Source organism: Heptranchias perlo, chromosome 15 (genome assembly GCF_035084215.1).
Source record: "Heptranchias perlo isolate sHepPer1 chromosome 15, sHepPer1.hap1, whole genome shotgun sequence".
Classification (NCBI taxonomy): Eukaryota; Metazoa; Chordata; class Chondrichthyes; order Hexanchiformes; family Hexanchidae; genus Heptranchias; species Heptranchias perlo.
This window is the reverse complement of record NC_090339.1, coordinates 4,404,237-4,430,533: the sequence shown is the minus strand read 5'-3', so window position 1 is coordinate 4,430,533 and position 26,297 is coordinate 4,404,237. Positions and strand designations below refer to the sequence as shown.

General features: G+C 45.4%; 1 protein-coding gene across 1 annotated transcript in view; it reads right to left on the bottom strand.

Moving 5' to 3' along the window:
- dock11 (dedicator of cytokinesis 11) overlaps positions 1 to 26,297 on the bottom strand; it is a 273,861-nt gene that overhangs the window by 55,479 nt on the left and 192,085 nt on the right. Inside the window, exons 43-45 of the mRNA XM_067996777.1 lie at positions 25,900 to 26,115; positions 22,445 to 22,502; positions 9,832 to 9,938 (exon numbers count right to left, since the gene is read on the bottom strand). Of these exons, the coding sequence (XP_067852878.1) occupies positions 9,832 to 9,938; positions 22,445 to 22,502; positions 25,900 to 26,115 (381 nt within the window). The remainder of the gene's footprint in view (positions 1 to 9,831; positions 9,939 to 22,444; positions 22,503 to 25,899; positions 26,116 to 26,297) is intronic.

The window sequence follows — 26,297 nt, the reverse complement described above, 5'->3', positions numbered from 1 at the left end:
CCCTTTCTCCGTATATACATGCCGTGTGTATTTTTTTTGCTCTGTGACCTTCTCACTGACTTTCACTGGGACAACAGGGGAATTTTGCTAAGAATGTGATGCTGATTCTGGTTAATCGACTTGACTGTTTTTTGTTTGTATAGCAGCAATGGGCAGTGCAATTCAAATCTCTATTTCAAACAGACAGAAGATTAGAAAAACCAAATAGGACTCAGTTACAAATTGCTGTTGTCCACTATAGGAAAGGAGCAAACACAATGGGCCGAAGGGCCTCTATCCGTGCTGTATGACTCTATGACAATCTTGCCTATGGCAACCATCTAAACACAGTCCCGGTAATAAAAGAATGATTTACATGCCGTACTGAAGAGTTTGTCTCTCGACAGAGGTCGCCTGAAGTTAAATGTTGGCAAATTCAGGCAACGTTATATATTTTTTTCTTCTTAAATCTTTCCTTTCAATTTTCTTCCGTTTTTCTATTTGGTTTTCAAATTTTGCGATGTCCTTTTCTCCTTTGTTTGGAGATCAAATTGGCTGTAGGCTGATGGTCATCGATAGCTGTGGTCATTTATCGTGGCTCTAGGGTTGTGGAAGGAATCAATGTCGCGGTTTTGGTGGCTGTTTATTTTTTAAGAAGTGATGCTTTGCCACACTGCCCCCCCACAATGACAGCCGTGGCTCAGTGGGTAGCACTCTCGCCTTTGAGTCAGACGGTCATAGGTTCAAGTCCTACTCCAGAAACTTGAGCACTTAATCCAGGCTGACGGTCCAGTGCAGTACTGGGGGAGTGCTGCACCGTCAGAGATGCCGTGTTTTGGATGGTACATTAAACCGAAGCCCTATTTGTCCCCTCAAACGGATGTACAAGATCCCATGGCATTATTTTGAAGAACAGCACGGGAGTTCTCTCCGGCACCTTGGTCAATATTTATCCCTCAAACAACATCACTAAAAACAGATTATCTGGTCATTATTTCATTGCTGTTTGTGGGATCTTGCTGTGCGCAAATTTGCTGCCACACTTCCTACATCCCAACAGTGACTAGACTTCAAAAGTACTTCATTGGCTGTAAAGCACTTTGGGATGTCCTGAGGTCATGAAAGGAGTTATATAAATACAAGTCTTTCTTTCTTTGTCACACTTTCAACTCTACTTTTCTTCTTTTGTTTTTTTCCCTCTACCCCATTGCTAAGTTTTCCTTGAAGGAGCAATCCTAGGCTACAGGTAAATCAGACAGATTGGGTTCCTGGCAGTGACTCCACACAATGGAGATAACAAAGTCTGGTATGTGGCAACTGAAGCAGTGAACCGAACCACATATTTCAACAGTGCTCCTCAAAAACATTCCGCTGAACTGAAAAGTACAAAGGTTTAAAATGACCCGTTCAAAACTAAATAGATATTATAATTAAGATAAAACATGAGCAAAAGAAGTGGTGCTGCTCCCAAGCAGGCTGGGGTCCGGCGTACAGTTTGAATGTTTAGATGCTAACACGGTGTTTAAACTGTCCTGTCCCTTTAAGCCTACTGCTCATGAGATCAATTAGAAGCTAATTGCTGTTGCTCAGGGAAGTCCGCCTCTGGATTGGCAAATGTTTGGAAATGGCCAGTGCTTGGCTTTAGGGAGCTGCCAACTTATTGAGATCAGGAGAAAGGAGGCTGGCTTTCCAATTTTAAAAAAAGAGCAGGAGAATTTGTCACTATTTTACAAATATGATATTTAAACTAATCAAGTGTAAGTATGACACATACTTTGCAACACTTTCGAGTGTGACATGATGAGCCCTTTCTATGTATGGACAGACACTCAGATTATGAGTAATATTAAAATATCAGCCCACTCAGTCAGTTATCGGAGATAGACACAATCACCTTAAATAAAACCACAGATTCTCATCTTTTACCAAATTACTTCACCATAGCTCAACTTCATACCTGGACTGGGTTTTATCATGATGACCGACTTTTTCATTAGAACCACACAGATTACAGGATGATATGAGTTTAAAATTATGAAAGGATGGGGCAGACCATTTCCAGTAGTTAATATTCCGAGAATGAAAAGAAAACTACAGAATCATACAGCACAGATGGCGGCCATTCGGCCCATTGTGCCTGTGCCAGCTCTTTGAAAGAGCCATCCAATTAGTCCTACGCTTCTTAATGTGCGCAATAAAAGCATTAACATTACTTTGCGTTACTGCAAAGGATAAGGAAAGGGCTACAATTGACACACGACCATGTGGAATGAATTGATTGGTTTAATTTGGCAAAAACCAAGCCGCCTTCTTCCATGCGACATTAAGGAACACAGGACCCATGGGATAAACCACGCGCTCACGTATGACGGAACATTCCAGAAACTGGAGGGTGAGCGAGCAATGTATCGCAAGTTTTATCGCTGTCATGTGGAATGGGAACGGAGAAGAGGAGATGATACTGGACACAGAAGTGATGGGAAATTATTTATCCAAATTATCATCCTAGGTTTCACAGGTACCCTTCCCCTCTGATGGCTCAGTTTCTAAATGCACCGCAGGACATTTCACAGGGCTACACAGACCATGGGAGTTGGAGGTTTGGTCCGTGTGATGAGTTAGCCGATCTCAATCACAACAGCAGTGATGATGGCACAATTGGCCTCAGTCCCCGAGCCAGGCTTGAGACAATAATTCAGGATCCTATTCCTGATCGGTGTTCAGCTTCTCTTACGGGAGGTGCATGTGGGATACTTTCCTTTATTAGTCGAGGCATGGAATATAAGAGCAGGGAGGTTACGCTACAACTGTATAAAACACTAGTTAGACCACAGCTTGAGTGCTGCGTACAGTTCTGGTCACCACATTACAGGAAAGATTCCACTAGAGAGGGTACAGAGGAGATTTACGAGGATATTGCCAGGACTGGAGAATTTTAGCTATGAGGAAAGATTGGATAGGCTGGGATTGTTTTCTTTGGAACAGAGGAGGCTGAGGAGAGATTTAATTGAGGTGTATAAAATTATGACGGGACTAGATAGCGTGGATAGGAGAACCTATTTCCCTTAGCAGAGGGGTCAGTGACCAGGGGGCATAGATTTAAAGTAATTGGTAGAAGGTTTAGAGGGGGGTTGAGGAAAAATTTTTTCAACCAGAAGGCAGTGGGGGTCTGGAACTCACTGCCTGAAAGGGTGGTAGAGGCAGAAACCCTCATCGTATTTAAAAGGTACTTGGATGTGCACCTGAAATGCCGTAACCTACAGAGCTACGGACCAAGAGCTGGAAAGTGGGATTAGGCTGGATGCTCTTTCTCGGCTGGCACAGACACAATGGGCCGAATGGCTTCCTTCTGTGCCGTAAATTGTTATGATTCTATGTGTGGTCAGGATCAGGCTTAATGCTCATGGCCCACGTGATTAAATAGCCCGGTCTGGACTCACCATCCAGGCCCATCATTGAAGGGCGGCCACTTGGGTTTTGTACTGGAGTACTGCAGATGCCCATGAACCAGCAGCCCAGCATTACTCACCGGCTCGGGGAGGGGTAGACAACTGTAAGGGCGATCTAGTTTGTGGTTATGAATAAAACGTTTTGGTGAAATTGTCTCATTGCAACATGAAAAAAAAAGTTGAGCTTGGCTCAGTTGGTATCACTCCAGGTGAGCTTGGCTCAGTTGGTATCACTCCAGGTGAGCTTGGCTCAGTTGGTATCACTCCAGGTGAGCTTGGCTCAGTTGGTATCACTCCAGGTGAGCTTGGCTCAGTTGGTATCACTCCAGGTGAGCTTGGCTCAGTTGGTATCACTCCAGGTGAGCTTGGCTCAGTTGGTATCACTCCAGGTGAGCTTGGCTCAGTAAGTATCACTCCAGGTGAGCTTGGCTCAGTAAGTATCACTCCAGGTGAGCTTGGCTCAGTAAGTATCACTCTGTCCTGGATCACTCCAGATGAGCTTAGCTCAGCTCAGTTGGTAGCACTCACTCCATACCTTGAGCACATAATCCAGGCTGAATCTACAGTGCAGGAAAGAGGAAATGCTGCAGCCCTGGGGCAAACATCTCCCTTAAACTGGGGGCCCACCTAGTGATTCAGATTGATGTTGAATATTCAATGGCACTACTTGAAGATGAGCAGGGAGTTGTCTTGGCTAACATTCCTTCCTCAGCCCCGATTTAACAACAAGTCACTGTACATGAAAATAACTCATTGTATGTGAAGCACTGTGAAAGATTTGAGATGGATGGTTAGCTGCTATATAAATACAAGGCTTTCTTTCAGATGTTTTTTGTTGAACAGCTTTCAAGGAATGTCTTTGCACAAAGAGAACGCAGAAGATACTGGGCGATTCCTTTTTCTCATTATGTCATGTTCACAACCATTGGCAAACAAGCAGGAGAAAGAAAAACAAATAACTTACACTTATACAAGATCACAAGCTGATTACAGATGAAGGTGGCCATTTGGCCCATCTTAGTTCATCCATCCCGAGAGAACCTAACATCAATTAAGACACATTCCCTTGAGGAATACAAACTCCAAGGGAAAAGTGATCCAATCATGGCTATCGAGAGAAGTTAAGGACAGTATTAGATTAAAAGAAGAGGCTTATAATGTTGCCAAAAAGAGTAGTAAGCCTGGGGAGTGGGAGGGTTTTAGAAATCAGCAAAGGATGACCAAGAAATTGATAAAGAGGGAGAAAATTGAACATGAGAGTAAACTAGCAAGAAATATAAAAACAGATTGTAAGAGCTTCTACAAGTATGTAAAAAGGAAGAGAATAGCAAAAGTAAACATGGGAGGCAGAGACAGGAGAAATTATAATGGGGAATAAGGAAATGGCAGAGACGTTAAACAAATATTTTATATCTGTCTTCACAGTAGAAGACACAAAAAACATACTGGAAATAGTGGGGAACTAAGGGTCTAATGAGAGTGAGGAACTTAAAGTAATTAATATCAGTAGAGAAAAAGTACCGGAGAAACTAATGGGGCTAAAAGCTGTCAAAGCCCCTGGACCTGATGGCCTACATCCTAGGATTTTAAAAGAGATGGCTGCAGAGATAGTGCATACATTGGTTATGATCTTCCAAAATTCCCTAGATTCTTGAACAGTCCCCATGGATTAGAATGTAGCAAATGTAACCCCGCTATTCAAGAAAGGAGGGAGAGAGAAAGGATGAATCCAAGTTTGCTGACGATACAAAGCTAGGTGGGAAAGTTAGCTGTGAGGAGGACACAAAGAGTCCGCAAAGGGATATAGACAGGTTAAGTGAGTGGGCGAAAAGGCGGCAGATGGAGTATAATGTGGGGAAATGTAAAATTATCTACTTTGGTAGGAAGAAAAACAGAATTTTTTTTTTAAAAGGTGAGATTCTAAGAAAGGTTGGTTTTCAGAGGGATTTGCATGTCCTCGTATACGAATTACAGAAAGTTAGCACGCAGGTACAGCAAGCAATTAGGAAGGCAAATGGTATGTCAACCTTTATTGCAAGGGGGTTGGAGTATAAGAATAAGGAGGTCTTGCTGCAATTATACAGGGCTGTGGTGACCTCACCTGGAGTACGGTTTTGGTCTCCTTACCTAAGGAAGGATATACTTGCTTTAGAGAGGGCGTAATGAAGGTTTACTAGATTGATTCCTGGGATAAGAGGGTTGTCCTATGAGGAGAGATTGACTAAAATGGGCCTATATTCTCTGGAGTTTAGAAGAATGAGAGGTGATCTCATTGAAACATATAAAATTCTTACAGGGCTTGTTGATGCTGAGAGGCTGTTTCTCCTGGCTGGAGAGTCCAGAACTACGGGTCAATTTCAAGATAAGGGGTCGGCCATTTAGGACCAAGATGAGGAAAAATTTCTTCACTCAGAGGGTTGTGAATCTTTGGAATTCTCTACTCCCAGAGGACTGTGGATGTTCAGTCGTTAGGTATATTCAAGATTAAGATAGATAGATTTTTGGACACTAAGGGAATCAAGGGATATGGGGATAGGGTGGGAAAGTGGAGTTGAGGTAGAAGATCAGCCATGATCTTATTGAATGGCGGAGCAGGCTCTAGGGGCCTTATGGCCTGCTCCTGCTCCTATTTCTTATATTCTTATGATCCCTCTCCCCCTCATGGAGCACCCAACTGTTTTAGGTTTTTAGCCTCCACTACTCCACCTGAAAATGTATCCAACACTTTGAAAAATAACACCTTATTACATCCTCTCAACACCCTAAAGTGCTTCATCACCAATGAATTAATTATGAAGTGCATCACTGTTACGCAGGCAAAAGCAACAGCCAATTTGCACACAGCAAGGTCCCACAAACAGTGAATGAAATGAATGATAGGTTATTCTGTTCTTACGGTGTGAATTGAGGGAAGAATGTTGGCTGGAACTTTGTGAGAACTCCCTGTTCTTCTTCCAATCGTGCCATGTCAACTGACTCCGCCACAAACTCCGTTCCCCAGCCACTGATTCCATCCCCCTCCCTGGCCACTGTTTGAGGCTGGACTGGAATACTCGCAATCGCGGTATCCTATTTGACCCTGAGCTGAGCTTCCAACCCCATATCCTCTCCATCACCAAGACCGCCTACTTCCACCTCCATAATATCCCCCCTCTCCATCCCTGCCTCAGCTCATCTGCTGCTGAGGCCCTCATCCATGCTTGTGTTACCTCCAATGCTATCTTTGTCGGCCTCCCATCTTTCACCTTCTGTAAACTTGAGTTCATCCAAAACTCTGCTGCCCGTATCCTAACTCACACCATAGAATCATAGAAAGGTTACAGCATGGAAGGAGGCCATTCGGCCAATGAGGCCGCGCCAACTCTATGCACGAGCGATCCAGCTAGTCCCACTCCCCCGCCCTAACCCCGTAGCTCTGCAAATTTTTTCCTTTCAAGTACTTATTCAGTTCCCTTTTGAAAGCCATGATTGAATCTGCCTCCACCACCTCCTCGGGCAGTGCATTCCAGATCCTAACCACTCGCTGAGCTAAAAAGTTTTTCCTCATGTCACCTTTGGTTCTTTTGCCAATCACCTTAAATCTGTGTCCTCTGGTTCTTGACCCTTCCGCCAATGGGAACAATTTCTCTCCATCTACTCTGTCTTTCATGATTTTGAATACCTCTATCAAATCTCCTCGTGACCATCTCTGTTCCAAGGGGAACAACCCCAACTTCTCCAGTCTATCCACGTAACTAAAGTCCCTCATCCCTGGAATCATTCCAGTAAATCTCTTCTGCACCGCTTCTAAGGCCTTCACATCTTTCCTAAAGTGCGGTGCCCAGAACTGGACACAATACTCCAGTTGTGGCCGAACCAGAGTTTTATAAAGGTTCATCATGTCTTCCATACTTATGTACTCTATACCTCTATTTATAAAGCTCAGGAATCCGTATGCTTTTTTAACCATTTTCTCAACCTGTCCTGCCACCTTCAACGATTTGTGCACATATACCCCCAGGTCTCTCTCTGTTCCTGTACCCCTTTTAGAATTGTGCCCTTTTGTTTATATTGCCTCGCCTCGTTCTTCCAACTGAAATGATCACTTCACATTTTTCTGCGTTAAATTTCATCTGCCACGTGTCCACCCATGCCACCAGCCTGTCTATATCCTCTTGAAATCTATCACTATCCTCCTCACTGTTTACTACCCTTCCAAGTTTTGTGTCATCTGCAAATTTTGAAATTATGCCCTGTACACCCAAATCCAAGTCATTAATATATATCAAGAAAAGCAGTGGTCCCAGCACCAACCCCTGGGGAACACCACTGTACACCTCCCTCCAGTCCGAAAAACAACCGTTCACCACTACTCTCTGTTTCCTGTCACTTAGCCAATTCTGTATCCATGTTGCTACTGCCCCCTTTATTCCATGGGCCGCAATCTTGATGATAAACCTACTATGCGGCACTTTATCAAACGCCTTTTGAAAGTCCATATACACCACATCATCTGCATTGCCCTCATCTACCCTCTCTGTTACTTCATCAAAAAACTACCAGGTTAGTTAAATACGATTTGCCTTTAACAAATCCATGCTGGCTTTCCCTAATTAATCCACCCTCGTCCAAGTGACTGTTAATTCTGTCCTGGATTATTGTTTCTAAAAGTTTCCCCACCACCGAGGTTAAACTGACTGGCCTGTAGTTGCTGGGTTTATCCTTACAGCCTTTTTTGAACAAGTTGGTGTAACATTTGCAATTCTCCAGTCCTCTGGCACCACCCCTGTGTCTAAGGATGTTTGGAAGATTATGGCCAGTACCTCTGCAATTTCCACCCTTACTTCCCTCAGCAACCTAGGATGCATCCCATCCAGACCGGGTGACTTATCTACTTTAAGTACAGTTAGCCTTTCAAGTACCTCTTTATCAATTTTTAGCCCATCCAATATCGCAACTATATCTTCCTTTACTGAGACTGTGGCAGCATCTTCTTGGTAAAGACTGATGCAAAGTACTCATTTAGTATCACAGCCATCCCCTCTGCCTCCATGAGTAAATCTCCTTTATGGTCCCTAATCGGCCCCACCCCTCCTCTTACTACCCATTTGCTGTTTATATGCCTGTAGAAGATTTTAGGATTCCCTTTTGAGTTTGCTGCCAGTCTATTCTCATACTCTCTCTTTGCCCCCTCTTATTTACTTTTTTTCTCCCCCTCTGAACTTTCTATATTCTGTCTGGTTCTCATTTCTGTTATCAATCTGACATCTGTCATACGCCCCCTTTTTTCCATTTCATCTTACTCACTATCTCTGTCATCCAGGGAGCTCTGGCTTTAGTTGCCCTACCTTTCTGCCTTGTGGGAATGTACCTAGACTGTACCTGAACCATCTCCTCTTTAAAGGCCACCAACTGTTCAAATAAAGTCTTGCCTGCCAATCTTGGATTCCAATTTACCCGGGCCAGATTTGTTCTCATCCCACTGAAATTGGCCCTCCTCCAATTGAGTATTTTTAATTTAGAATGGTCTGTGTCCTTTTCCATAGCTATACTATGATACTATGATCGCTGATCCCTAAATGCTCTCCCACTGTCACTTGCTCCACTTGGCCAGTCTCATTCCCAAGAACCAAGTTCGGCAATGCCTCCTTCCTCGTTGGGCTGGAAACGTACTGGTCAAGAAAGTCCAGTCCAGACCAAGTCTAGTTCACCCATCACCTCTGTGCTCGCTGATCTACACTGGCTGCCAGTCTAGCAATGCCTTGAATTTAAAATTCTCATCCTTGTTTTCAAATCCCTCCATGGCCTCACCCCTCCCTAACCCTCTAACCTCCTCCAGCCCTACAACCCTCCGAGAACTCTGCATTCCTCTGATTCTGCCCACTTGTGCATCTCTGATTTCCTTTGCACCGACATTGGTGGCCGTGCCTTCAGCTGCCTAGGCCCTGAGCTCTGGAATTCCCTCCCTAAACCTCTCCGCCTCTCCTCCTCGAAACCTACCTCTTTGACCAAACCTTTGGTCACCTCTCCTAATATCTTCTTAGGTGGCTCGGTGTCAATTTTGTTGTCTTGCGAAGTGCCTTGGGACATTTTACTAAGTTAAAGACGCTGTACAAATGCAAGTTGTTACAGGGCCTCGGTTTAATCTCTCATCGGAAATATGACAGCTCCGACAGTGCAGCACTCCCTCAGTACTGCACTGGAGTGTCAGTCTCATTCTGCGCTCAAGTCTAGAGTGGGGCTTGAACCCACGACCTTCTGACTTAGGAGGCAACAGTGCTAGCAGCTGACACCGATGAGTCAGAAAGACGAGCGATAACCTAGTCATTCAAAGACCATAAATTGTAGTTTTCACACTAGTGCTGTACTTCTTGGATATACATATAGGAATGGATAAAATACCACATCAACCATGAAACCTTACTTCAGTGTAGTGGACATCCTGCATTCCTGCGTCCTCTTTCATTGCAGCCTCTTCCTCAATGTTGGGAGTTACCGCTTTGAAAGCTGTGCAGCCTTTAGGAAACGATTCTGAGAAGGGGAAAAAAACTCTACTTTAAACATAGATACCGTAAAATGTGCATTTTATCTCAACAGCTGCTACTTTGTACTGGCCTGTCCATGATATGAACTAACAGGCTGTGGAGCAGTTGTGACAAAATGTCAGCGACCGGAAATGTTAACTCTGTTTCTCTCTCCACTGCCTAACCTGCTGAGTGTCTCCCTGCATTTTCGGTTTTTATTTCAGATTTCCAGCATCCGCAGCATTTTGCTTTTGAGACTGTGGAGCTTGACTTACTCCCTCACGTCAGGGTCAATTTTACCTGAGAACCACGAAGGGAGTGAGGGGGGGGGGTTAGATTTCCAGGTGTGAAACCCGGAAGTGAAGTGGGCAGATCATGACCTTAACGAGGCTCATAAATTTCACTTCCGGGTTTCACGCCTGGCAGCCAGGCTGGCTGTCGGCCAGGACGGCCTGCTGTAGCGGGCCTCTGCTGGGGATTGGAGGGAGGGGAGGGGGGGATTGGAGGGAGGGGAGGGAGGGATTGGAGGGAGGGGAGGGAGGGGAGGGAGGGATTGGAGGGAGGGGAGGGAGGGGAGGGATTGGAGGGAGGGGAGGGATTGGAGGGAGGGGAGGGATTGGAGGGAGGGATTGGAGGGAGGGGAGGGAGGGGAGGGGGGGATTGGAGGGAGGGGAGGGAGGGATTGGAGGGAGGGGAGGGAGGGATTGGAGGGAGGGGAGGGAGGGATTGGAGGGAGGGATTGGAGGGAGGGGAGGGATTGGAGGGAGGGATCATGGGCTGGGGAAGAGCTGGAGGAAGGTGGGGTCCACCATGGGGGGAGGGGGGCGGCCGATCGCTGGATTCCTGTCGGCCAGGTGAGCTTGTTGGGCCTGGATGAAACACTCCTGCTCCTCCGGGCCCCCAGGCAGAGCAATAAAGGCTCTCCCCTCATGGATCCGACCCTTCCCACCTGCTTTCACCTGACATGAACAGGAAGCGATGGGAAACCCCAACAGGTGAGGTTAAATTCGTTTTAATATTCCAATGCACAAAATATTAAGTACCTCAACTATGTTAATGAGGTACATTGTTCTGTTAATTATTGGCCGTCTGGCTTTAAGTGGGGGCAGGACTTCCTGGTGTCTGCTCTCCACACGCAGACAAACCTGCCTTAAACCCAGAAGCAGGTGTGTTGGAGCCAGGGTGCGGACCCGTTCTGAAAACAGAGTATTTTTACTCCCAACCCGTCCCCAACCCCCAAGCTTTCGGGGGTTAAAATTCACCCCATGGAATCTGAATTGTTCCACTAAGCACATCAACAGCAGTTGGAATTTAGGGGGGGGGGACATTGGTCTGGGCCAGTGACTCGGAATGGGCTCGTGGCGAATCGACAGCCCCTTTTACTCCGCGCACAATTTCCTTTTCCATCGAAATCGCATTTCTTTTTTGGCTTACTGGCGAAAAGTCTGGAGCCAATCACTGCAGAGTTTGTTTGCAAACGTCACACTGTATCCTCAGCTCATACTGAACCAAAGTAAGGCCTCCAGCAGGTCACCGAGCAGCCACCAACTTGGGTTAGAGACAAACGGCTGAAGGCGACGAGCTTACGACAAGGGCTGGGCACTCGGAAACTTTTTAAAACCAACGTCGCAGCAGCAATGGACCATTAATTAATCAGATTTCAGCCACCAACAAACTTCAGTCACCAGTCAAAGCAAAGTCAAACACACTCCCTTTCACCATAATGGCAGCTTTATCCTACTGGACATGATAGTTTACCCGCTCAGCTCTCCAATGATAGTGCTGGATTTCCCTACCAAACTAGGGTTGCCAACCCTCCAGGATTGTCCTGGCGTCTCCAGGAATTAAAAATTAATCTCCCCGACACTGCTGCGAGCAAAACCCGGGAGAAAATATCACAAGGGGCAGTAAAAAAATGAGACACTTTTGTTTATGATTTCTAAAAAATATTGGACAAGGAGGAAAAAAAAGCTGTTTTGATCGGACAGGGCGGTTAGAGGAAGGAGAGATCATGTAATAAGATCTCCAGGAATACGCCCAACCAGAGTTGGCAACCCTATACCATATCCCGTGCAAGTCATCATCCTTATTCAGTGCGTGCGTGTTTGGCAGGCATACAAATGTGACGCGGGGAGGAGAAAGAGAGCAGGTCAGTGATGTGTGTGATTTTCCAGTCAACATTCCTCTCAACATTCCCCCCATACCAATGTGAAGAAAAACACCATAGACAATAGGAATGGGGAAAGAGGGTTCATTAATCATTGACTCATTGTGGATAGAAACCAATTAGCTGCACATTTTGCTTCCTGATGCAAAGACAAAGGTCAGACCAAAGTAAAGAATAAGGCTAACAGTCAATGAATAGATACAGTTATAGAACATTAGCATAAAATGACTTGAAAATGAAGTGAATTGAACAATTAATAAAAACAAATTAATTTGCCTGTACAGCAATGTGCACAGCATCCGAAACAAAACGGGGGAAACTGGAGGCAATAATTCGTAGCGAGGAGCCCGATGTTGCAGGGATAACTGAAACATGGCTTAATAAAGGACAGGACTGGCAGTTAAATATTCATCGAATCATAGAACGATTACAGCGCAGGAGGAGGCCGTTCGGCCCATCGAGCCTGTGCCGGCTCTTTGGAAGAGCAATCCAGTTAGTCCTATTCCCCGCACTTTCCCCGTAGCCCTGCAAATTTTTTCCCTTCAAATATTTATCCAATTCCTTTTTGGAAGCCACGATTAAATCTGCAGCCACCACCCGCTCAGGCAGTGCATTCCAGATCGTGACTGCTCGCTGCGTAAAAAAGATTTTCCTCATGTCGCCAGATATTACAGGATATAACCTATTTTGGAAAGGAGATGGAAGAAAGAAGGGGGATGGAGGTACCGTACTAATTAGAGATAACATAATGGCAGTAGAAAAAAGGGACATAATTAACATTAAGATAGAAACAGAATCCATATGGATTGAAGTAAAGGACAAGAAGGGATCGAGCACATTAATAGGTATATTCTACAGACCACCTAATAGTGGAAGAGAAGTGGGGGAAGAAGTATGTAGGCAAATCTATGAAATGAGTAAAAGTCATAGAATAATAATCATGGGAGATTTCAACTACTCCCAAATAAGAGGTAGGGAAAGGGGAATGGAGTTTTTACAGTGTTCTCAGGACTCCTTTCTTACCCAGTACATAAGAAGCCCAAAAAGAGAGGAATTGCTACTGGATCTAGTAATGAGAAATAACCCAGAGCAGATAAGAGAAGTAAGCATAGGGGAACATCTAGACAATAGCGATCATAACATAATAAAGTTTAAAATAATGACTGCGAAAGGCATGTTGAATAGTTACTTTGCTTCAGTATTTACCAGGGAGACTAACCAGGTGGGTATGACAGTGGAAGAAGAGATCAAAAATGATATAAAGACATTTAGGATAGGAAGGGGAGAGGAAAATTGATAAACTAATCAAACTTAGAGAGGATAAAACCCCATGTCCAGATGGATTGCATCCACGCATATTAAAAGAAGTTAGGGAAGAGGGAGCAGAGGCACTATTACATATATATAAAAATTCATTAGAAATGGGAATAATGCCAGAGGACTGGTGGACAGATAATGTGATGCCTATTTTTAAAAAAGGAGACTCTCTATGACTCTATAAATGCTGGAATATGGGATTAGAGTAGACAGGGCTTGATGGCCGGCGCGGACACGATGGGCCGAAGGGCCTCTATCCGTGCTGTATAACTCTCTCTATGAGACAGAACAAGTCCAGGGAACCAAAGACCAGTTAGCTTAACGTCAGTGGGAGGAAAGATAATGGAATCTTTACTCAAAGATGTAATAGAAAAATATCTAGAAAGCAAAAATATAATAAAGAGTCGTCAGCTCGAATTTCAGAAGGGAAAGTCATGCTTGACCAACCTTGTTGAATTTTTTGAAGAAGTAATAGAAAGAGTAGACAAGGGTAATGTAGTAGATATAATATATTTGGACTCTCAAAAGGCCTTCGATAAGCTACCACATAGTAGACTCATGACTAAGGTCAGAGTGTGTAGAGTCAGGGGACAGGTAGCAAAATGGAGAGCAAGCTGGCTACAAAACAGAAAAAAGAAAGTGGGGGTTAAGGGTAGCTACTCAGATTGGCAAAAGGTGGGAAGTGGTGTTCCACAGGGATCGGTGCTAGGACCACTGTTGTTCACAATTTACATCAATGATTTGGATTCGGGAATTTCAAAATTTGCTGGCGACACCAAATTGGAGGGTATAGTTAATACAAAAGGAGGAATGCAACAAAATACAGGAAGACATTAATAAACTTGCAGAATGGGTGTGTAATTGGCAAATGAATCTCAATATAGGTAAGTGTGAGGTGGTGCATTTTGGTAGGAAGAATAAGGAGGCCACACACTGCTTGGAAAATAAGAGTCTAAATGGAGTAGAGGAGCAAAGGGATCTCGGGATACAGATACACAAATCACTAAAAGTAGCGACGCAGGTTAATAAGGCCATAAAAAAGCAAACCAAGCTCTGGGGTTCATATCTAGAGGGACAGAGTTGAAAAGCAGAGAAGTTACATTAAACTTGTATAGAACCTTGGTTAGACCACACCTGGAGTACTGTGCACAGTTCTGGTCTCCATATTGTAGAAAGAATATTGAGGCACTGGAGAGGGTAAAAAAAGATGATACCAGAACCGAGAGGATATACTCATCATGAAAGGCTGAACAGACTGGGGCTCTTTTCTCTAGAAAAGAGAAGGCTGAAGGTTAACCTGATAGAGGTCTTTAAGATAATGATAGGGTAGACGTAGAGAAAATTTTTCTACCTGTGGGGGAGTCCAAAACTAGTAGTCATAAATATAAGTCATTAATAAATCCAATAGGGAATTCAGGAGAAACTTCTTTACCCAGAGAGTGGTTAGAATGTGGAATGCATTACCACAAGGAGTAGTTGAGGCAAATAACATAGATGCATTTAAGGGGAAGCTAGATAAGTACATGAGGGAGAAAGGAATAGAAGGGTATCCTGATAGAGTTAGATGAAGTAGTGAGGGAGGAGGCTCGTGTGGTGCATAAACACCAGCATAGACCCAACTCGGTGCTGTAGACTCAATGTAACTTGATATAACTATATATGCAGATAAGATGCTCCCTGGACCAGTTGTTGCTACATTCTTCAATATCCTTTAATATTCACACTTTAAGGCTTTTAAATCCTTCCTAGAGAGGATGCAGAAGAGATTTACTAGAATGATACCAGGGATGAGGAACTTCAGTTTTGTGGAGAGACTGGAGAAGCTGGGATTGTTTTTCTTAGAGCAGAGAAGGTTAAGGGAAGATTTAATAGAGATGTTCAAAATCATGTGGGATTTTGATAGAGTAAATACAGAGAAACTGTTTCCACTGGCAGAAGGGTCGGTAACCAGAGGACACAGATTTAAGATAATTGGCAAAAGAACTAGGATGGACATGAGGAGAATTTTTTTTACGCAACGAGTTGTTATGACCTGGAATGCACTGCCTGAAAAGGTGGTGGAAGCAGATTCAATAATAACTTTCAAAAGAGAATTGGATATTTACTAAAATAGGAGAAATTTTCAGAGCTATGGGGAAAGAAAAGGGGAGTGGGACCAATTGGATAGTTGTTTCAAAGAGCCGGAGCAGGCATGCTGGGCCGAATAGCCTGCATCTGTGCTGTATTGGGAAGACTGAAATCATTGTCTTCAGTCCCCACCACAAACTCCGTTCCTGAGCCACCGACTCCATCCCTCTCCAGAGGTCTGAACCAGACCGTTTGCAACCTTGCCATCCTATTTGACCCTGAGATGAGCTTCTGACCCCATATCCGCTTCATCGCCAAGATGGCCTGCTTCTACCTCCGTAACACTGTCCGTCTCTGCCACTCCCTCAGCTGCTCAAACCCTTATTGATGCTTTTGTTACCTCCAGTCTCGACTGGATGCTCTCCTGGCCAACCTCCCATCTTCCACCCTCCATGAACTTGAGCTCATCCAAAACTCTTATGCCTGTATCCTAACTCACACCAATTCCGTTCACCCATCACCCCTGTGCTCGCTGACCTATATTGGCTTCCAATCCGGGAACGCCTCGATTTTAAAATTTTCATTCTCGTTTACAAATCCCTCCATGGCCTTGCCGCTCCCTATCTCTGTAACCTCCTCCAGCCCTACAACCCTCCGAGATCTCTACGTTCCTCCAATTCTGGTCTCTTGCGTATCCCCGATTTTAATCACTGCACCATTGGCGGCCGTGCCTTCAGCTGCCTAGGCCCTTAGCTCTGGAATTCCCTCCCTAAACCTCTCTCTCCTCCTTTAAGACACTCCTTAAAACCTACCTCTTTGACCAAGCTTTTGCTCACCTGTCCTAATATCTCTATGTGGCTCGGTGTCAAATTTTGTCTGGTAACAGTTCTCTGAAACGCCTTGGGACATTTTACTACATTAAAGGCTTTCAAAAGGGAACTGGATAAGTATATGAAAGGAAAAATCTTGCAGGGCTACAGGGATAGGGCGAGGGAGTGGGACTAGCTGGATTGCTCTTGCATAGAGCCAGCACGGACTCAATGGGCCGAACAGCCTCCTTCTGTGCTGTAACCTGTCTATGATTCTATATAAATGCAAGTTGTCATTGATGTTGGTGTATGATTCTGTGATTCTTTTCAGGATCTGAATGAGAGTGAAAAAGGATTGAGACAACAGTACGCTTACCCTCCAATAGGGTCATAAGAACATAAGAAATAGGAACAGGAGTAGGCCATTCGGCCCCTCGATCCTGCTCTGCCATTCAATCAGATCATGGCTGATTTTCGACCTCAAATCCACTTTCCCGCCCGATCCCCATATCCCTTACAGTCCAAAATCATTCCATCAATCTCAGTCTTGAATATACTCAACGACTGAGCATCCACAGCCCTCTGGGTTTCGATGTAACTCGATATACATTAAAAAGGTGAGCAGAGAGCTAACAGAGATCCAGAAAAAAAACCAAACAGAGGTAAAACATAACAATAAAAGATTTTCAGTATTTCAACAATATAAAAAAGTGAAGAGATGAGAACCATTAAAGTGGCAAATAAGCTCGAAACAGGATAAGCAAATACTGTGAATGATTACTTCCCCTAAGGATTCCAAGGGAAGACATGACATGCCTCCCCAAGGAGTGATGGTCTAGGAAAAAAATTAATGACGTCAATATAAATGAGTTGGAAGTCTGAGAGATATTAAAAGATACATGATAAATAAACCCCCAAGGATAATTGGTATGTGTCCCAGAGCACTAGAAGAGCCTAGGGAGGAGATTAGTGAGGCACTGACAATCATTAAAAGGATTTGATAGGGTAGATACAGAGAAACTATTTCATCTTGTGGGGGAATCCAGAACAAGGGGACACAATCTTAAAATTAGAGCTAGGCTGTTCAGGAGTGAAATCAGGAGGTACTTTTTCATACAAAGGGTAGTGGAAATCTGGAACTCTCTCCACCAAAAGGCTGAGGATGCTGGGGGATCAATTGGAGCTTTCAAGACTAAGATCAATAGAATTTTGTTAGGTGAAGGTATCGAGAGAGATGGAGCTAGGGCAGGTGAATGGGGTTGAGGTACAGTTCAGCCATGATCTAATTGAATGGTGGGGCAGGCCCAAGGGGTCGAATGGCCACCTCCTGTTCCTACTTTTCATATTATGAGGGGGACGCTTGGGAGGGATCAGTAGATTGGAAACAGGAAGACATGGGCCTTGATTTTAACTCCAGGTGGGTTTTGAGTTGGAAACTCACCCGCTGCTCCAGAAATGGAGCCCAAGCTACTCCTGGGCCTCATTTAAATCCTGCCGGCCGACTTCAGGTGAAACGGGATGAGAGGGCAGGGGATAGTTGGAATAAGGCACACAGGCATGATTTTAAAATCATACATTGCTCTTTTTTTAATATTTACATTACAAATAACTGTGTCCACATTTATTATGGAAACTGTGATTACAGCCTCCCGCCAGTGGTGGGACTGCAATACCTTGACTGGTGGGAGAGTGTAATTACAGGGTGATGTCTTTACAGAGAGAGTTTCCATTCTAAATGTGAACATAGAAACCTATAATGCAAAAAAGTTGAGGGAAAATTTTTTAATATAGAAATGGGAAGAAGGCATTTTCATTAATGTGGAAGTGGGTAAAGCAGCTTCAAATGAAGAAAGAGGAACACAATGCCATTTTGCACCACTATGACAGTCAGTGGCCCGGCGCCCCTTGGCGTCCAGTGGCCCGGCGCCCCTTGGCGTCCAGTGGCCCGGCGCCCCTTGGCGTCCAGTGGCCCGGCGCCCCTTGGCGTCCAGTGGCCCGGCGCCCCTTGGCGTCCAGTGGCCCGGCGCCCCTTGGCGTCCAGTGGCCCGGCGCCCCTTGGCGTCCAGTGGCCCGGCGCCCCTTGGCGTCCAGTGGCCCGGCGCCCCTTGGCGTCCAGTGGCCCGGCGCCCCTTGGCGTCCAGTGGCCCGGCGCGCCTTGGCGTCCAGTGGCCCGGCGCGCCTTGGCGTCCAGTGGCCCGGCGCGCCTTGGCGTCCAGTGGCCCGGCGCGCCTTGGCGTCCAGTGGCCCGGCGCGCCTTGGCGTCCAGTGGCCCGGCGCGCCTTGGCGTCCAGTGGCCCGGCGCGCCTTGGCGTCCAGTGGCAGCACTTGGCTGTGTAGCCACGACTCCTCACAGTTTGGGGTGGACTCTTCATGGAGCAGAGCAGTGGCTGAGTGCTTGTTCATGGGCAGGGAGGTCAAACCAACAGGTGAGTCATCTAACCACTGTCACATGGGGCCTGATTTAACTCCCCCGACCTGGCAGAAACCAGTTAAAATCAGGCCAGTCACTTACCCTCTCTGATCCCGCTGCCTTCTCGCTGTGTCCCGATCTTAACCTGCTCTTTAGAGCGGCTGAGTGGGACTCTTGGAGGAAGGAAGCAGGGTCCCATCTTTAAATATGTCACTCAGGTCTGATGATCTCATCAGGACCCAAGAGCAATATTAGTTGGAGGCCTGAGCGGGGGAAACAGCGAGGGTTTCCCTGTCAGACCAGACCTGTCAGGAGGGCCATCATGGGCCAGAAGAGGCCCAGGCAGGTAAGTAATTACATTTAATTTTAGGTTTCCTTGTGGTCCAGGAATGCTCCTCCAGGCCTCCATAGGAATCCTTGGGTCAGATATTCCCTTTCCCCAGGCTCCTCCCGCACCCTTTGCCTGATTGGATCCAGAGCTCCCCTCACCACTTACCCGGGACCCCACCTTGGACCTCCTGCTGCTGAATCCCTGCTCCTGCCCGCCAGCCAGGAGGTGGATCGGACGGGAGTCGAAGAAAATTTCTGGTTAAGACCGGCCGGGCCTTCACGCCCCCAGACTCTCTGGGTTCACCGCCCGCTTCGGGGCTCCCACGCACCATGCCCGCACCTCCCTTTAAAATCCTGGCCATAGTGTCCAGCGCCCACTTAAATCTGACGTGGTCACCTGGCTGTCCTCCAGCCAGAGCCTGGAGTGGGGATGGAAGGAGGAGGAAGCAGGTCCCATCGTTTTACACCTCCCACAAGATAACGTGCACTGTTTCAGCTCAATTAGAAGTCATGACCCGGTTTGGATAGATAGGTTATGACATTTTACAGGGAGAGTGGTGAAGAGGAAGAGATCGGCTGTCCGAAGGTGGTGAAACCCATCCTCATGTTGAAAAGTCTCCAAGCCAAGCTCCCGAGAATTCCTCACAGACGGAGCTTCTGTTTGCCCGACATGGAGTGCACGCTCTCTTTGTGAGAACACACCTGACATACCCACGTCCAGGGGCTTTAGGTGCAAGTTAGCAACAGCCAAGTCTCCAGAACCCAAGGGTGTGCAGGGCTAATGGTGGAGTTACTGCAAGCTGTGCAGCTTACTGGCATAGAGCATTGGTAAACTTCCTGCTCTTTGTCCAGCTTAGGACTGCCCATCTGTTAGGGCACTAGTCTGCAGGGTTATCTGGAGCCCATAGCCTCCAACTGTGTGCTAGCAAGAGTGACAGAGAGAGAGAGCGGGCGACGGGGCGCGCCAGCGCGAGCGAGAGACCCAGCGAGCGCGCGAGAGACCCAGCGAGCGCGCGAGAGACCCAGCGAGCGAGCGAGAGACCCAGCGAGCGAGCGAGAGACCCAGCGAGCGAGCGAGAGACCCAGCGAGCGAGCGAGAGACCCAGCGAGCGAGCGAGAGACCCAGCGAGCGAGCGAGAGACCCAGCGAGCGAGCGAGAGACCCAGCGAGCGAGCGAGAGACCCAGCGAGCGAGCGAGAGACCCAGCGAGGCGTGGTGGGGGGGAGGATAAGAGAGAAAGAGAAACAGAGAGAACATGCATGTGTGAAGAAGCTTTTATCTAATGTTCAATTCGTGGAGTAATGGCCTAAACTTCCCCCTGCAGCTCATCAAACCTCAGAATGACAGGCAACTTATAGTGATTTATTATAGGATTACATGTAAGCTGTGTCTGTACTAAAACAGCTAATGCAAGGGCAATGAATCAAACCACTATTTATATCCCAGGACACAGATCAAAGGTTTTGCAAAGTACAGGATAAAACTTGGAGCTTTTGACACAAAAAATAGCCAGTCATTACATAAGTATATTTATCCCATAATGTATTTCCAAATACAGTCCAGAACATTTCAGTCCTTCGGATGCATTGATCAACATCTTGTATCTCTTATCCTAAAGAAAATTAAATTTTACAACGTACAATAATCCCAGAAATCATCGTCTCTCCTAGCACAGAAAGAGGCCATTCGGCCCATCAAGTCTGAACTAGTATTTTTCTTCACGAGCCAGCTAGTCCAATCCCACTCCCAAGCTCGCTTCCCGTACCTTTTAATATGCCACCTTTTCAAGCAACTATCTAGTTCCCTTTTAAAATATCTTTTGGGCTCTGTTGCAATGACAGTTTGCATCAGAGAATCCCACATTCTAACTCCCCGGTGTGAAGAAATGTTTGCCAACCTCCCCTTTATGTGTGAGCATTATGTTCTCAGACTGCGCCTCCTTTTACTCCCATTAATAATCATCTTGCCCGAAAAATGTTTGCTAAAAGATTTATAGATACAAGATGGGACTGGTTTGCTTGAATCAAAAGGTACTGCGTTTTGAAATAGATGTTGAGACAGAGACACTGCTAAAGGTGCCATCTTGAAATGCTTCCACTTTGTTCCTCAACTTATCATCTTTTGTTTTATTCATTCTCGGGATGTGGGCGTCGCTGGCAAGGCCGGCGTTTATTGTCCATCCCTAATTGCCCTTGAGAAGGTGGTGGTGAGCCGCCTTCCTGAACCTTTCTTTCAAGGTCCTGAATCAACCCAAGAGTTCTGATTTATGATATGGACAAACTACTCTTCAAAATAGGAAGGTGGACAAAAACCAAGCTCAAGTTATATGATTTATTAAATATTTGGAGTGTGTAATGATTTTAAATCAAAACCCGATGTAGCTTTTCACTTTTATTCAATGGTACTTGAATAAGACATAACTTTTACTGTGCAACAGGAGGGCACAGCTGTGTGACTGATGCGTCTTTGAATCTGGCAACAAGATCTCCGCTGAAAGTGGGGCAGTGATCATTTCTCCCCTCCACATGGTTGCATGAACAGTCTCAGTCACACAGTCTCTCACATTTGCTGTCGCTTGTCTACTCATTCTCACACGTGCTCACGTGCATGCATTCACACACTCTCGTTCCTATGCGCACACACACACAGACAGATACACACACAGACAAATATACAGACACACAGAGACACATATACAGACAAATACACACAGACACATAGAGACAGATACACACACACAGACACACACAGGACATATATACACAGGACATATATACACACGCAGACACACACACACACAGGTACAAGAAAAAGTTATTGTAAATTCTGCATTATTATACAGTCAGAGTAGGTTGTAACAGTGCACAGTCATTTCTTGTGCCGAGTGAAGCTCTCAGTTTCTCAAAGGTTCACAAAGTAATTTAAAAATACAGATACTCACACACATACAGACAGATACACGTGTACAGACACACAGAGCAGGGACTTAGGTGGAATACAGCTCTCATTGGGGGCTGGGATTCTTCCCACTTATCTCTCGGTAACCCTGTGAGATAGTAGTAGTATTTACTACTATAAATTACTGTTGGAATAAATTGGCAAACACTTAATGCATTCACAGGGCATTCCTCCCACCAACTATTTCAGTGGAGCCATTAACAAATTTAAGACAAATGAGTTAACCCCCGAGTTACAGTAGCATAGGACTGTTATCCAAACGTGTTAAGTGTCCAATCGTAACCTCTAGTCTACACTGAACACAATTTCCTTCATTAGTTGGTGAAGATGCAACAAATAGCTGGATACACAAGGTCCTGATGAAATAAATGCCACTCCATTCAACTAATATCTTGCTTTAATTTGTAAAAAAATAACCAAGCCATTGGGTTTAATACAAAATATCTGTTGCTTACTTTTTCTGTAAAGGTATTCTGCAACCAGGGCTGCCACGTGAACATCACACATCACTGCCTGGAAAGGAGAAGAGACATGTTAAAAAGGCACCACAGGCTCATTCACAGCTTGTCCAATTACAAATAAGTGTTAGCCATGGCTCAGTGGTAGAACTCTCGCCCCTGAGTCAGAAGATCGTGAGTTCAAGTCCCACTCCAGAGACTTGAGCACATAATCCAGGCTGACACTCCAGTACAGTACTGAGGGAGTGCTGCACTGTCAGAGGTGCCGTCTTTTGGATGAGACGTCAAACCAAGGCACTGTCTGCCCTCTCAGTTGGATGTAAAAGATCCCACGACACTATTTCAAAGAAGAGCAGGGGAGTTCTCCCTGATGTCCTGGCCAATATTTGTCCCTCAACTAACACCACCAAAAACAGATTATCTGGTCATTATCACATTGCTGTTTGTGGGATCTTGCTGTGTGAAAATCGGCTGCCATGTTTCCTACATTACAACAGTGACTACACTTCAAAAGTGGCTGTACATAGTGACACCAGAATGCAGATGATTGGGTAGTTCCCCCATCAATCACGCCTGGACCTGCACTGCTGTAAGTGACTGGGATTGATTTTATGCACATAATTTGCATTATATAACTATCCTCCACTCACTGCATTTGACTGGAGAAATAATCCTGCTTTTGTCGGGAGACATGAGTTCTGTTTGTTCGTAGAGACTCTGTTTAAATGGACTCTGTTTGCTGTAAGTCCCACCCTGCCTCCAACTCATTGGCTGACACAGTGGTGTCAATAGACACTCTGTTCAAAAGTACTTCATTGACTGTAAAGTGCTTTGGGATGTCCTGAGGTCTTGAAAGGCACTATATAAATGCAAGTTCTTTCTATTTTCTTTGACATGATCTTCAAACCGCAGCTCCAGTCCATCGCTCTTTTGCTGGCCACAATCGGTCAAACGTTCAGCCCTGCTGCACTCCAGCTATTGATTTACATTCACTGTCAACTGGGCAGCTTGCTCCAAGTAAAGAACCAGCTGGTAACAGTATGGAGTGTTTCACTCGGAGTTTGGCTCTGAATAAGGTCTCACAACTGTTTCCACTGGCAGGAGGGTCGGTAACCCAGAGGTCACAGATTTACAATAATTGGCAAAAGAATCAGGGGGGAAATGAGGAGACTTTTTTTTTTAAACGCAGCGAGTTGTTATGATGTGGAATGCACTGCCTGAAAGAACAGTGGAAGCAGATTCAATAATAACTTTCAAACGGGAATTGAATATCTACTTAAAAAGGAAAAAAATGCAGGGCCATGGGGAAAGAGCAGGGGAGTGGGGCTAATTGGATAACTCAAAGAGCCAGCACAGGCCTCCTGTGCTCTACCTATTATGAAACTACTCCTACCCCGCTAAACCTTTTCTCAATGAGCCAGTATAGGCTCGGTGGGCCAAATGGCCTCCTTCAGTGCTGTATCATGATAACTTGTCACACTGGAGCGAGCTGGGCCGTGACAACGTAGCGTGAAGTGACCTTCCGCATGGAAAGGGTAAATCCCGAATACCACTTTAAACCAAATTGAGAGAGTTGGACAAGGGCACACGGGTTCAAACCAGTAAGAGGCAAATTTAACACTAATGCCAGGAGGTTCTTCACAGAAAGAGTGATGGACAACATGGGATAGAGTAGTGGAGTCAAGGATTATGGAATCATTTAAGAAAAAGAAATGGAATGTGCAGTCTGGGCAGGGGGCTGTGCACAAATTGGCTGCTGCGTTTCCTACATTACAATAGTGAGTACCCTTCTAAAAGTATTTCATTGGCTGTAAAACGCTTTGGGACGTCCTGAGTTTTTAAAGGCACTGTAGAAATGCAAGTTTGTTCGTTCTTTTAGTTAAAAAAAAAGTGCCCAGCTCGTATGGTCTGACATTATCGGGAGAGATTAAAAATTTGCATGGTTGGCTGGTACAGATAGTACAGGGACTGAAGCTGGGAAGATTAGGATAGACTCAGGTCATTATCTGATCTTCATTCAATGTGATCGGCAGTTATATAAACGGAGGTTTTGCAAAACAGCAATAAAAGAAACTTTTACATGAAGGGATGAATAATGGGAATGATACCAGTGCACCTGCTGACTGGGTCTGGTAAAATGTGCCTATAATCAGTTTAACGAGAACTAAATGGAGGCTGCAATAAAGATGAAAGGCCTGACATTTATAGCAGGCTTCAGTTACTGCACATGACCGGCCCGGTAGTCGAATACTGACCGGTTAAAGAGGGCATCGCTGGGAAGGAATCTTCTCCTATTTAATTATTTGTTTCTCCTACTGGAGGTGAGCCACTGCCAGTTCTGAAAGCTGTAGGACAGACATTCAGCTGACATGAGCAGTAGGCCCTGAAGACATGAGCAGTAGGCCCTGGCACGCACTGGCACTCTGCTTGTTCCTCAGTGCCAATCCATCGGGCACAGATTTAGAACAGAAGGCGACCATTTGGCCCATCACACCTGCTCTGACTCAGAGGTGCAAGTCGTGGGAAAGCTCGGTCCTGGCCAGGAGCTACATCAAGACGTCAGCTCCTGCCCCTGTCCCCCATTTGGTGAACCACTGATCTCACCTGGACCCTCGACTTGAGAGAAAGTGATGGGGAGAGGGGACTGAGGACAAGTAACCCCCATGCTGAACTCACTAGGCTTCTGGAAGTTAATGCACGAGTAGGAGGGGCAGAAATGTAGGTACAGGTTACTTACTCTCAGATGCAGAAGAGTGTTTGGTGTGAGAGGACACGAAAGAGATACAGGATTAAAATCATCGACAGAAACAGAACCACAGGAACAAAATGTGAATACATCTCAGAAAATGTAAAATGGTTTCATCTACACTGTTGCATGTATGTTGGCTTGATTTATCTATGTGGGATCAGTTGGTGCTTAGTTTTATAAAGAATGAACTAACTTGCATTTATATAGCGCCTTTCATAACCTCGGGATATCCCAAAGTGCTTTACAGCCAATTCAATACTTTTAAAGTATAATTTTTTTAATTCCCTACACTACAACCGTGACTACAGTTCAAAAGTACTTCATTGGCTGTAAATTACTTTGGGACGTCCCGAGGCAGTGAAAAGTCCTTTCTTTCCTTGTTCGTTCTCCGGATGTGGGTATCACGGACAAGGCCGGCATTGATTGTCCATCCCTAGTTGCCCTGGTTTGATACAACTCAGTGGCTTAGCTCTACCGCTTCAAAGAGCAGTTAGAGTCAACCATGTTGGCGTGGGACTGGAGTCACATATAGGCCAGGACTGGGTAAGGATGGCAGGTTTCCTTCCCTAAAGCTTCATGGCCACTTTTCCTGAGACCAGCTTTTTATTTCCAGATTTTTTTGAAACTGAATTCAAATTCTCAAACTGCCACGGTGGGATTTGAACTGACTCGCCCGCTCTGTTTAAAGGTGCGGGTTACTCACCTCAGACAGATCTCCGTTTTTCAGGTGGATTTTTGCCATGCTGCACAGCCAAGTCTTCCTCAGTTCAGGCGTGCTGGCGTACGACTTGGCTAAGCTGTACTGAAGATCCACCAGCATCTCAGGGTCCTTTTCGTGCTCCTTCATTTGAGCAGTGGCCATAAGTACTGTGCGAATTCTCTTGGTCAAATCTTTGACCTCACCTGGGAAAGCAGTTGTCTGCATAAGGAAGAAAGAAGTAGGGCTGTGGAGTATTTTTTTTATAAAGCATATCACAACCGTTTCATCTTTATAAGGAATCAGGCTTATATACACACACAATAAACAACAACTTGCATTTATATAGCACCTTTAACATAGTAAAACCTCCCAAGGTGCTTCACAGGAACATTGGCCAACAA